Source organism: Ochotona princeps, chromosome 4, assembly GCF_030435755.1.
Source record: "Ochotona princeps isolate mOchPri1 chromosome 4, mOchPri1.hap1, whole genome shotgun sequence".
NCBI lineage: Eukaryota > Metazoa > Chordata > Mammalia > Lagomorpha > Ochotonidae > Ochotona > Ochotona princeps.
In genome coordinates, this window is record NC_080835.1 from 11436451 (window position 1) to 11450440 (window position 13990).

At 37.8% G+C, this 13990-nt stretch overlaps 2 protein-coding genes across 2 annotated transcripts; both read left to right on the plus strand.

Moving 5' to 3' along the window:
* Positions 1 to 701: 701 nt before the first annotated feature.
* On the plus strand, positions 702 to 1634 carry LOC101523929 (olfactory receptor 5B3-like). The gene has a single exon (XM_004585501.2). The coding sequence runs from the start codon at positions 702 to 704 to the stop codon at positions 1632 to 1634; it is 933 nt and encodes a 310-aa protein (XP_004585558.2).
* Positions 1635 to 12715: 11081 nt separating this feature from the next.
* Positions 12716 to 13663, plus strand: LOC101524170 (olfactory receptor 5B12-like). The gene has a single exon (XM_004585502.3). It carries the CDS (start codon positions 12719 to 12721, stop codon positions 13661 to 13663), a length of 945 nt encoding a protein of 314 aa, XP_004585559.2. The 5' UTR covers positions 12716 to 12718.
* The last annotated feature ends 327 nt before the right edge of the window (positions 13664 to 13990 follow it).

Consider the following 13990-nt stretch of genomic DNA (forward strand, 5'->3'; position numbering starts at 1 on the left):
TACTTGGTTGGGCTTGGCAAACATCTGTCTTAGATCAAATGGCTATTGATAAAAGTTCCTATAAACATTAATATAGTCATATTACTCAGCCTTCGATTCTTCTCAGTGCAAGTGAAAATAACGTTTTTACTGTCTCATAACATTTTTAAAAAGTAAATATGGATACCAATTCTTAAAACATCAGTAACACAAACCCATGAGTTTACTATGGCAAAGCTAAACTGCTAGCTTTTTTTTTTTTTTAACCATGGATCACCTTTATTGAATACTAGAATTCTATTCTTTCTGAAAACACTATAGATACTGCTAATGTTTCTGTGAAAAATCTTCCTACATTGATTTTAACCATACCCAACTCATGTTTAACGTGTCAGGCATTTATTGCTATTATTATTAAATGTTAATAGATATATAATGATTTATTATGTAGGATAATTAATCAAACCTCCAAAATTTCAGTTTAAAATACATAAAATTAAAGATTGTAAAGGCAAAATGTGAAGATTCTTCATTCAATCATCTAGAGTTCTATATATAATTTATACATTAAGTTGTTTTGAAGCTCATTTTAATTATAGAAAGACCCAAAACATGTATTATTGCTATATTAAAATAATGTATATTGTATATAAACATTTCTGTTTCCTGGAAAGTCTCTCATTTTTTCTTGCTATAGGACATCCCCTGATTCTAAAATTACAATGGTGGAGAACAGGACAAATGTAACAGAGTTCATTCTCCTAGGATTAACCGATGCCCCAGGACTCCAAGCTCCACTCTTGGTCATGTTCACATTCATCTACTTCACCACTGTTGTTGGCAACCTGGGCATAGTCATGTTGATTCTGCTGGACTCTCGTCTCCACACTCCCCTGTACTTTTTCCTCAGTAACCTGTCTCTGGCTGACATTTGTTACTCCTCAGCTGTCACTCCCACAGTCATGGCTGGGCTCCATACAGGACATAAAGTCATCTCCTACAATGACTGTGCCGCTCAGATGTTCTGCTTTGCAACCTTCGCCAGTGTGGAAAATTTCCTCTTGGCAGCAATGGCTTATGACCGATATGCAGCAGTTTGCAGACCTCTCCATTATACCACCACCATGACACCAAGTGTGTGTGCTCGCTTGGTCATAGGCTGCTATGTTGGTGGTCTTCTGAATGCCTTCATCTACACTGGAGACACATTTAGTCTCTATTTCTGTAAGTCCAATGTGATTCATCACTTTTTCTGTGATATTCCAGCAGTAATGGTTCTCTCTTGCTCTGACAGACATATTAATGAGATGGTTCTTATCTATGTTGCGACCTACAATATCTTTTTTGCCCTTCTTGTTGTCCTAATATCCTACACAGTCATTTTTATCACAATCCTAAGTATGCATTCAGCTTCTGGATATCAAAAGGCATTCTCTACCTGTGCCTCTCATCTCACTGCAGTTTCCATATTTTATGGAACAGTCATCTTTATGTATTTGCAGCCCAGCTCCAGACATTCCATGGACACAGACAAAGTTGCATCTGTGTTTTATACCATGGTTATTCCCCTACTAAATCCTATCGTCTACAGTCTGAGGAACAAGGAGGTGAAGACTGCATTCAAGAAAGTTCTTTTGAAGGCAAAATTTCCATAAGATTGTGACTGTAACATTGCAGATTGCATAATAACCAAATTTCATTCTTCTCTGGTCCTCTCCAGGTATCAGCAAGTGATGTCCTAAGCCCCAAGTGAAAGTTAAATTCTGCAAGGAAGACATTTATCTTCTCCAGAGCTTAGATTCTTACACAGAAGGATTTAAATACAATGGTAGAGAGTGTAACACTTGACTGTAGATCAGTAAAGAAAATAAAATGTCTTTGTTCTGCTTGTCAAAAAACTGAAGAGACTTGATGTACCTACTCCTTTTCATATGCCTGTCCTCCATTCAATGTCAGTACTAACATACCTGTAAAATGGAGGCAAAAACAAGTCTCTGAAAAAAGAACTAGCAAAAGTTTCCCTGGGTATATACACATGGAAGCTAAACATTAGGCAGATATAAATGGGATATAGTTGGTGCTTAATAAAAATAATGTAAATGTTCATTTGTCATAGTAGAATATAAATTCCTGACCATTGTTGCTTTTTTCTTTAGTCAAATAACCATTATATAAGTTTTAGTTTTGGGAGGAAAGTTACACAGCTTTAAATGAAGGTGTGTAGCTCTATTGTTGACTTATTTTATCAAGAGATGTACAGCTGAAATGTCTGAAGCATGTTAATATTTTTGGCTCAAGCAAGTCATTTTGTAGAACATACATTTTCACATTACACTTTCCAAGAAGATGAAATGGCTGGAGTATGGGAAAGGTATAGGAAATCTAAAATTTTCTTATTTATTCATATGCGACTACTAATAGTCATGCTATATTGAAATGCCTTGAAATATTAATAATACTCAATGTGTTTTTCTCTCTGTAAGTTCTTATAAATGGTTAATTTGGCCATTAATTTTTAATTTAATTGAGTTACACCCTCTTTGAGCACTCCCCCGGTCTTTTGCAAGACACTAGTCTCACTGATGTTAATGTTTCTCTATAATAACAAGTGTTTTCTGACAGGGGACACCGGTACTTCCTGTTCACTCTCTTTGGAAGAATGTTTCACATCACTCAGGTATCTGCTTAACCAAATGTTAGCTAATCATGGAAGCCTCTCCTGATCACCCTTATAAGTCTGTCATTCATCCCTTCCCACAGTCAGTATCCTCTCACTCTAAACTATAACGTTCTCATCAATCCCCCACCTTGCATTTGCTTACTTACTTCTTTATTATCTCTCTCTCTCAAGATGCAGAAATAGCGGTAATTTTACCCATATACATATTTCCCCACCAATACCTAAGCAGATAGCTGCTACACTGTAAATTCTCAATGATCTTCGTTAAATGCCCATGTGTAAAATGGGCATGCATTTAGCCTAATTATTAACACACCTGCATGCTATATCACAACACATGGATTTGATTCCTGGCTCCCATCCGTGACTCCGGCTTTTGTTAATGTAGATCCTGGGAGGTAGTGGTGATTGGCTCCCTGACATGCACCTGGGAGTCACGGACAGCATTCAACCTGCTGCTTCAGCCATGGACCAACAATAGCCCAGTTGGAAAATTAGGGCGTGAAACAGGAGGGAGAAGTACAGTCTGTCTTTATCTCTCTCCTTCTAAAATAAAGAACTATGCATCTCTACTCCCAAATCACAGATGAACTCCCAAAGAAACTGTTAAATATATCTTGACAATAGGATACTGGACTTCCTGCCATTGTCTATTCCCACAATGTTAGGATGCACTTAAATAAAATGATGAACTTATGAATGCTTTTGAAGGACTATACTATTGTAATAAAATAAGGGAAATCAGTTGGGGGAGCGGAGTAGAGGATGAGGAAAGGGGAACTCCCCAAGCCTATGGAATTGAATCATAAAATTAACCTATTAATTAATTTAAAAATTAGAAAAAGAATGTGCATTAAATCAGCACATTGGGTGGATGTTATGTTAATTACTTACATTGTTACACTTACATTTTATATGTATACTTGGAATCATTTCAGGTGACTGCATATTTGGTATTTTTGAAGCAATTTCCAAATATGATCATGTGTTAAAGCTTTATATAACCTCATGTTTATTTTCATGATTTATATTTAGTGTCACTTAATGAGACATAATTTCAAAGTAATAATTATGAGGTGGCTTAATTGTTGATAAGATTTCCATGAAGCCATTGCAACTAAAGGCAGAGTGTAACTGATACGAAAAAGTGCAAGTTAAAATGAGTATGCCTGTTGACATTCAATATATGCATATTAGAAGGGCTTTATTTTGTGTAATTCACTTCCATTATCATGATCAATTCAAACATTCAGCTTATTGATGCAGTTCGATTTAATCCTTAACTATCTCATTCATAGATTTAAAAGATGCTCATTGAGCATATACTGTGTAACAGTAATACACTGAGTATTACAGCAGTTAGATCTTCATAGAACATGAAGCAAGGTTAAAAGAATAGCAGTAATGTTTCGAGGCCACATTCATCTGAAATCAAATCAGTTAGACTTCTCTGTAAATACAGACAGATTACAGAATAAAAATGTCCTTGCAATGCAGTTGGGGCCAAGTGGCTGTTTCTTGGACACTTCCCACTGCCATTGTGAGTAAAGTAGAGATAAATCAATAAATATCAACAAGTTGTTCTCCGACCTGCCAGATTCTGAATCTGCTTGTCCTGGGCCCTAAGAAGCAAATGTACATGCCTTTTTAGGGGATTTTTTCCAGGATTTTTGTTCTGTTTCAGAAGCTTCACTATACTATCTGCTTATGTAAGAAGTTCTGCTTGAATTCTAGAATCATGTCAATATTTCAGAACAAAGCCCAAACAGACAGATGTAAGCTAAAAGATTAATACAAGATGGAGTTGCCCCAAGATTTGTTCGCAGTGTTCTTGAGTACAGAAGTTGACTTTGTTCCTCAAAAAGAAAGAAAAGAACATCTGAGTTACAAACCTGAAATCAGAAATTCATCTCTGGGAGACCTGTAAGTAATGCTGGAGAAACTACTTCTCAGGCACTATAGACTAAGTTCCAAAGGCATCAAGATGGAGATAGGATCACAGAGCCAGGATGCTTGGAATTTGGTCTTGCACCTAACATGGACTTTTCTGTTTCACTGGAAGAATTATCTACTTTTTTCCAAATTGATGTCCTCAACCATGGAACAGACATGACAAAATTATCTTTTGCTCATGTTTCACAGAGCAGTGCTTGTGGATAGCAAATGAAAGTAGATCCACGTTAAAAAAAAAAAAAACTGCTTAGCCTATCACCATGAATCAATGTAACTTGTATCTTGGGTTTTGTCCAGGTTTGTAGCTTCACTATAAACTTCACTTGAGGACAGAACTTCAAAGCATCAGCATTCCCATGAATAAATGATGAGCAAAGCAACTCTTCTCATGCTCTGGTTCCTTGAAATAACATCATGAGGGGTGATGAAGGGATTGCATTCTGATATAGGAGTTAGGAGGAAGTCTACAAGCTGGAAGCTCTCAGGGGAGCAGGTTCCCTTCGAGGGCAATCATTTCCATTCATTCTACTTGTCTAGTGAGCAAGTAATTAATCTCTGCGTAGGGACATACACTGATAGGCTTGGTAACATTTAGATACAGTAACACAATAAGTACAGGAATATAGTACAGATACAGGAATACAGTAAGTACTGTTATTCCCGCTATCCTCCAATTATTTATTATGCTGTCTTTTACACACAGGGAGAATATATTTAATTCACTCACTTTTGTGATTATTGATAACTGCAAAAAAATATTTTTGGGCCAGGCATGATGGAAGTGTGGTTAAATCCTTGCCTTGCACACCCAGGATCCCATATGGGTGCCTGTTAATGTTCCAGTTGCTCCACTTCCCATCTAACTCCCTGCTCATGACCTTGGAAAGCAGTAGAGGATGGCCCAGAGCCTTGGGTTGCTGTACCCATGTGGGAGACATAGAAGAAGCTCCTGGATTCTGGCTTCAGATTGAGCTTGGCTCCTACCACTGCGGCCACTTGGGGAGTGAACCAGTGGATGGGAGATCTTTCTCTCTGTCTCTCCTTCTCTCTGTAAATCTGCCTTTGCCTTAAAAACAAATAACGCTCTAAAATATTTATTTAAACATTTATAGATGTCAGATATGAGATTAAAATCCACCAGTGCCAATATGAATAAGCAGAAAAATTTTGTCCAGGTGTGTAAGTTTCTTGCCTTTCCTGTAATAGCTAATCTGTCCATATGCCCCTGATACTCATTTGCTTGCTGTTTTTAAAAAGGAGCTTGTATCTCCTAGACTTAGAATTTATTTTCACTGCAAAAGCATATTTAGCTCACGAGGAAGACACTTGATTCCTCTGGTAGCAGCCTTAATAAAAGACAGAAGTACAAAGATGAATATTCAGATTCCTCTACTCAGGAGACTCGACTATGGATGTGCCTTGCACAGTCATCTAGTGGTTCCAAGGTTGTTGAAGTGTGATTGCGCCTCAGTTGTATACACAAAGAATCTATTCATTGCTGAATCACTTGATTTGTGCGCTTCACTCTCCTTACTCTCCCACCACATAGTTCAACTTTTAACTCCAAAATGAAGCACAGAGACTCAAGCCACTGCCTCCAGGTCTTCTTCTGGCAAGCCTAACCTAATACACATCCCAGTATTACAGTTCCTTTTTTGCACAGGTTGATCCTGTACCATCAGTCTTCTCACCCACTAGATTAGGAAACACAAGACATTTTTGCTGTGTCTGAGCGACATCAAACCACAAGGGGGAAAGCTGATGAACAAAGCATGCCATAAAATCTATCCTTCTTCCCACAACTTGGATCACAAAAGCTGTCTCTATCCCTTCACTTAAACTCCTCCATCTGTGACACATGTGACACATCGACTTTTAAAAGTCAACCAGTACTCAACTGTAGGATGGTATTTATACATTTCAAGTGAATCATGGTGTCCTTGATACAGAAAATGCAGGATCTGGATTAAATGAAAACAGGTTTGGAAGAGTATGTTTTCTCTTTATGTTCTTCTTTATGGGGACACAGAGCTAATTCTGTTTTGCTCTCTGCCTTCTGCCATGTGAAGACGAAAAGAAGGGCTTCACAGACACTAGATGCTGGCACTCTCATTTAGCCTTTGCAGTATCTAGCAATATGAAAACCATATTATGATTTTCTAAGTTACCTGTCTATGGTACTTCATTAGGGCAACACAAATATACTAAGAAATAAATTTGTAACAAAGGAGAAGGATGCTGTTAAAACAATAAAAACATGAGTGTGGCTTTGCAAATGAGAACAGATACAGGTTCAAACTATTTTGAAATGAACGCTGGAAAAAAAGCCCTGTATTTCTATGAGTGGAGCCATGAATTGTCATTAATCACTTTGACAATGTTTTGGAACTATTATGGCTATCTCGTTCCAAAATGCTTTCATTACGTCAAACAGAAACTCTAACCTTTAAGAATAAACTCTCAATCTCTCTTCCTCTCCAGCTACTAATATAATCAAATTTAATTTAATCTAATTTCTGTGAGGATGGTCCTACTCTAAAATTTCTGTGCCTATATTAATGCAGATTTTGTATTTTATATAAGTAGAATTATATAACATTAAATTGTGTCTGACTGACATGTTTAGCATAGTGCTTTCAATTTCGTTCATGTTACAGACTGTGTCAAAAGTTACTTCACTTTTAAGTAACAGAATCATATTCAATTGTGTTGATAGAGTACATCTTATGTATCCATTCATCTGTAGATGTAAAGTTAGATTTTGTCCATCTTCTATTATGACTAATGTTGCAAATAATATCTCATATTTCCACCACTAATACCTACTACTAACTAAGTACACATTGGTATCTCATTGTTTTGATGAGAATTTTCTGAAAAATCAATGATTTCAAAGGCCTTCTCATGTACTTATTGGTGGTATCACACATCCTTAACTGTAACAAGCCATTATTGATGGTATCAGACATACTCACTATAACAAGACAAAAGAAACATGAAGAGCAATACAATAAAATCTTATATATATTACATAAGCTCGTGATACTAATTCAAATTAGATGATATTACATTATTGGTACTAACTTTAATTCCAAGGTAAGCACTAAGACAATTATTATAAATACACATGAATTAGAATAATAATCAAAGGAGTATACTGTAAAAGTAAAAAACACAGATAGAATATATATCAAAGATACGCATTATAGACACCTTCACGCTAAAAAGAAACTTTGGATAGCACAGCCCAGACCTTGCCACTGGTGCAAATGGTATTGGTACAAAGGGAGGCCCTGAAGGTAAAAATTTAATGCTAACTAGTTGAAAGAATTGTATATATTTTAAACCCATGTATATTTATCTATATATACATACAACACACAGGAGGGTACTTTAAAAAAACTTCTTGGGAAATGGAAATAAACAATGTTTATTTTCTTGCAGAAATATTTGAAATCCAGGTGTGGGCTTTCCATAATATACATTTTCCATAAACGTTTTGGAGGATCCCCTTGTACACATGAACTTCAAAGTCTTTTTGCACTCATGAATACCCTGTTTCTTCATGTACATGTTGAATTACCTGAGTATGTGCACAGTCACATGAGGGCCTGCATAGCATTGTGTGTATTCACTCTATCCTGTTTAGCACATGCTTGATGAGCCATATGGTAATTTCAGTTACGTCTCTGTTCTGAAAAGTCTCTACTCTGCCTTCCCTCTGCTGTCAAGTGATGGCTCATGCACCTGTCACAGACAGGGCAATGCCAACACTGGATAAAAACACCAATGCCATGAGAATGAATGCCTATATAGGTTACAGTTTGGGGATTGTTGGTTTCTCCAAATCTTGCGGCAGTTGTAAAGGCCAAGGCAATGGGCTTAGGCATTTCTAAAGGTTCAAGCCAGCATGAAAGGGCAGGGCCACACACTTGGGCAGGAAATCTTTCAGGAAGCTCAGCACCAGGATGATCTTGGGTTTCTATCAGAAATCATAACAACATGCATCTCAGCTAATAGAGATGTCACAAACAAATGTCTTCATTTGGAAGGACATGGTGGTAAATGCAGAAGGGATGCTGTGCTTCTGCAGAGAGTGAATCAGTTTCTCATCCTCTGGCATGAGGGTAACCATGGGTTCTCTTCCACCAGCTGCTCTTTGTACCTGGGAGCTGCAGTGTCTATCATAACCTGTGCAGCTTCAAAGGCCTTTTCCTCATCACCAGTGACTTCACCTACCAGTTGTATTTGTTTTTATAGAACTGCATATTATTTGGAATACACTGAATACAGCACTTCTGTATGCAGAAGCAGGTCATCTATGTCAAGGATGAGATGGGTGAGAGCCCTGCGTTGAGGCACAGGCAGGGACTTCACCATTGTAGGAATAAACATGAGATGGGTACTGCAAATCTATTTTACAAAAACATTAGTGCATACATAAGGGCAAAGCCCTCCTGACCTAAATACTCCCCTCCATAAGGTCCAACTCACAAACATTGTTGTATGTAATGTTATTTCCAGTGCATTTTGGGGACAAATTCAGACCACAGCAGTTACACTGCCTCACAGCGACTGAACTTTGAAGTATGCTACCAAGAGAAATGAAAACATACATACACACCATTATCAATAAACAACTATAAAAGTTCAACATCTACACAAAATATAGGAATGGAAAAGCAAGAGAACACAGATGTCAATCAACTGGTGAATGCGGAAATAAAATGTGCCTGCATTCTCCTACTGCCGTATCATTTGGCAGTGAGAACGAAATACACGCTACCAAATGGATGGAGCCTAAAAACAGTGGTCTAAGCAGAAGGAATCAGTCACAAATGGCTGTATGTTGCAAGAGTCTTTTCCTGTGAAAGGTCCATGCTAAGTAAACTTAGACAGAAAGTGGACAATTGACTTCGAGCCCTACAGTGGGTCAGGAAAGAAATGGGGGTTGCTGTTCAACATTACAGGGTCCTTTTTCAGCAGTTGCAATTAAACTGGCTGTGTGGCAGCTATAATTGGTGAATATTATGTTATGTCCTTTATAGCATGGCTTTCTATAATGCTATTATGTTTTTAAAGGGAATGAGTGAAAAGGGGGGCTGATATCCAAGAGATGACCTGTTTTAACAACAAACACATACCAAAAACAACATAAATTATTAAATGTTCTGTAGATGGGATAGCTTAGGTTTCACTGCAGTCACAAACAAATTCCAAAGACCCAAAGACTTAACACAACAGGTTTATTTCTGGCTTCAGTTCTATATGTATAGCACAGATTGTCTGTGAAAGAGAGAATCTCTCTCCATGGATCCACTCAAATATCTAGGTCAGGGAAAGCTTTGTCATCTGCAATGACATCTTCCAAAACAGATGGGCTTCTCAACTACCCAGATAGAGTGGAAGACAACTAAAAGATTATGCCTAGATTTTTCTATACTTCCACCCAGAATCAGCACAAACTCAAATTGCTCCTACTTCAGTTCATCTAGTCGAAATAGTTGTTGCTCTATACTGGATACCACAAATTTTCCCCATGACAAATCAACTCTAATTGCTAATAAAATAGAAATACTTATGGTACTGATCCCTTGATAAGTGCAACACATTATTTTCTGCTTTGTATACAGGTCATGTTTATGAAACATCTTGTGAGAGATCCACAATATTACTGTTACTTTTTCATAGGTGACATACTGAAATTTGGATAGATTAAATAAACTGGCCAAGATCACACTGAAAAGCTGGCAAGATAAGGACTGAAAGTATCATGACCACACAGCTCAAACTTACACAACTGGACATGACAGCATTAGTAAAAACGATAATTCCATCTTAATGTTTTGGATCGGAAGTGACTATGGAGTAAAAAATAATAATTTATCTTCTTACTATTGAAAGGTAAAACATATATTCAGTCCAACTCTATTGAGACTGGTCTATGGTAGGGTTCATGGATATATTACTTAGAAGGATAAAGAATTAAATTGGTTAGAAAAAGGAAGGGGGGAAATGTTCTAGAAAGAACTTCAGACTTTTCAGAGAAAAAAATATTTGTGAGACCATTTATATGAGGGGCTGACATTGCCTAAGCCAAAAATTTTAGTGAGGACTTTTTTGCTTGCTTCTTCCAGGATTTTGGTGTGTGTCTTTTGCCCTAACTTCTTTGTGCACACTGTTCATTGGAATAGTGGAAGGTCTTACCTTCATAAACTCCCTTAGTCTAAATGCACACATGCTGTCCTTAATCAGGGTCAGTTGAGACAACTAAGCAGGAGCAGTATCCTCCTGAGATGCTCAGGAACACAGCACAGAACGTTTCCCCTGAGACTTCTGTGGAAAAGCCAGTGTCTCTGTCTTGATATGCATAAGCGCTCAAGTGGAGGTTCTGCTCCTGGACTTGGAGCTTCACAGGCAAGGAAGGAGTTTTCCCAACACAATGCCTTCCCAGATATTGACCTCAATCAATGGTTTAGGTGTGAAGGTTGTGCATGTTCCTTCCTGTGTGTCTTTGTCTTTCCTGGAGAAAAGGTAAGTATCAAGAAAGTGCACAGTCATAGATAATTAGACATCATAAGGGGCACTGGAATATAAAAATGCTTATGTTACAGATGAGAAGAAAGTAAAGCCCAAAGAGGTTAAACAAACATGCTGCTGTAAGGTTGTAATTTCATCCTTAGTCTATGTTCTTTGTGAACCGTACTTGCTATTGCATCCAGATATCCATGCTTTTTACAATCTAATGATCAGTAGCTGGAATAATGCTTTCACTCAAAGAGGAGACTATAATTTCTAATCTCCTTTGTCTGGAATGTTTTAGAGTATTAACAGTGTAAAGATCATAGCTCCCTCTCTAAATTTCATGTGATATATCTTTGTCAACATTTGTTTTGAATTCATAATTATTATGCTGTTTTCTTTGTGAGCATCAAGATTTGGATTGAATATTCAACAGTACTTAAGAAGAGATGAGATCCAGGATATGGAAAGCAATGGCTCAAAGCAACAGCTTTTAAATGTTTTTGATTTCCAAAGAAATTTTATATATGATTTTTATCTCCTAAGAGCATTATAGCCTATGAAAAAAAGGTGGCTGGTATGCGTGTTGGTTATTCTGAAACACAAGGAATTTCCAAGTCTCCTGCCTTGAATAGTTAATCCAGGTGAAATGACTGTAATTCAAGGTTTAAAGTATGAAGTGTCTTTTGCCTAGCTACAACAATACAGAAAGCTATCAGCTGAGCCATCATTGTAGGAGAACATGGCCATACACACATAACATGGCAGTAATTGTGTCATTTGGTTGAAGAGGGGAGTGAGAGCAGGTCCTTCCCGTTCCCTTATTGCCCTACCTGACAAATAATGCAAAAATATGGACTAACGATGGTAGGAAACAGCAGTCTGTGAGGAAAAATAAAACTGTGATGTGAGAAAAATACCTGAAGCTCTGCTTCAACCTTTTGAAAAACTATGCTCTGAACCCAGTTACCTGAAATGAACCAAGACATAACTAGGAATGTACTCACTAATCATGGAATTCCATAAAGACTAATATTGAAAGGGAGCCATCCAGTGAAAGTCCTCCATAAATTAGAGTGAAAAGTGAGAGACCCCTAGAGCATCATAAGATTTTCAGGAGTTGAAGACAAGTGGGAAAGGAATTTATCAGAGGATTAAAGTGTTTTTACAGGTCTTGTCATTATCATGCACCAAAGATTGACCAAATATTTCCTATATTTAGTTTATGTTGATTAAACCATCTATGTATAATCTAGACAAGAGTGCCTACATCATATGGCAAGAGGTAAGAAAGAATCCTATATGACTCTGTGTAATGGAGAATACTGTATTTCCGGCAAGATGAAATCTACTCCATGGATTTGATTCAGAACATCTGAAGCAACCACAGTCAGTAGAGACATCTGTTTGCTCAACCCACTGATTCCAGCTTCTTGTACACGGACTGCTGTCCTAGAAGAGCAACCGACACATAAGCAAGAGACCCTGAGCATGCTTCAGTTCTCACTGCAAATGTTTAATTAGCAGAATTTTACATTTTCTCAACTTGTTATTGCTGCAGCTCACGACTTTCTAGTGATACTAATGGAGAATATTTCAGAGGTGACTGAATTCATTCTGGTGGGGTTAACAGATACAGTTAAGTTACAACTCCCTTTATTTATAATTTTCACTCTCATTTACTTCACTACTCTGATTGGAAATCTTGGGATGATAGTGTTGATTCTGCTGGACTCCCGGCTCCACACTCCCATGTACTTTTTTCTCAGTAACCTCTCCGTAGTGGACTGCGTTTATACCTCGGCTGTCACTCCCAAGGTGATGCTGGGATTCCTTGCAGGAGATAAAATCATGTCGTATAATGCATGTGCTACCCAGATGTTCTTCTTTGCAGCCTTTGCCACTACTGAAAGTTTTCTCCTGGCCTCGATGGCCTTTGACCGTCATACAGCAGTGTGTAAGCCGCTGCATTATACCACCACCATGACAAGTACTATGTGTATCCTGCTGGTCACTGGTTCTTACATCTCAGGGCTCTTACAATCTTCCATCCATGTCAGTTTGACATTTCGTCTCTCCTTCTGTCATTCCAATGTGATTAATCACTTTTTCTGTGACATTCCCCCACTGCTGGCAATTTCTTGTTCTGATATTCACACAAATGAAATTGTGCTCTTCACACTGGCATCCTTCAACGTCTTTTTCACTCTCTTGATAATATTGAACTCTTACCTGTTCATTTCTGTGGCCATCCTGAGGATGAATTCAGCAGAGGGACAGAGAAAGGCCTTCTCCACCTGTACCTCCCACCTCACTGCCGTTTCTATTTTCTATGGCACAATCATCTTCATGTACCTGCAGCCAAGTTCTGGTCATTCCATGGACACAGATAAAATGGCGTCTGTCTTCTACACCATGGTCATCCCCATGCTGAACCCACTGGTCTATAGTCTGAGGAACAAGGAGGTGAAGAGTGCTTTCACAAAGATTATGGGAAAAGAAAAATCTCCATTCAGCTCAACCTACTAATAATACATCCCTTGCACATCTTGTGGGACTACCACCAGAACTCCAACATCTAATAATTTTTAAATTTTAATTACTTCTTATCTTTAGTTTCTGTGAGCAATTTCTTCCTGCATGAAATCTGTTCCATTTATGCTTTGATGCTATGACTATGCTTCAGGAAATTTTGGGCATGTTTTACAAGAAATTAGATGATTCTTCCATGTGAAGGTGAAAGTTGTAATCCTAGATGCTGCAGAAAGTGTCACCTAAGCACACTGCTGTTACAAAGGGCTTCATAGGTAAAAGCCAATATGGGAGATCTCAGTTCTTAGAACTCAAAAGAATTCC

Bases quoted from the DNA above. Each gene is read 5' to 3' on its own strand.
- LOC101523929 (XM_004585501.2), top strand. From the start codon at position 702: ATGGTGGAGAACAGGACAAATGTAACAGAGTTCATTCTCCTAGGATTA.
- LOC101524170 (XM_004585502.3), top strand. From the start codon at position 12,719: ATGGAGAATATTTCAGAGGTGACTGAATTCATTCTGGTGGGGTTAACA.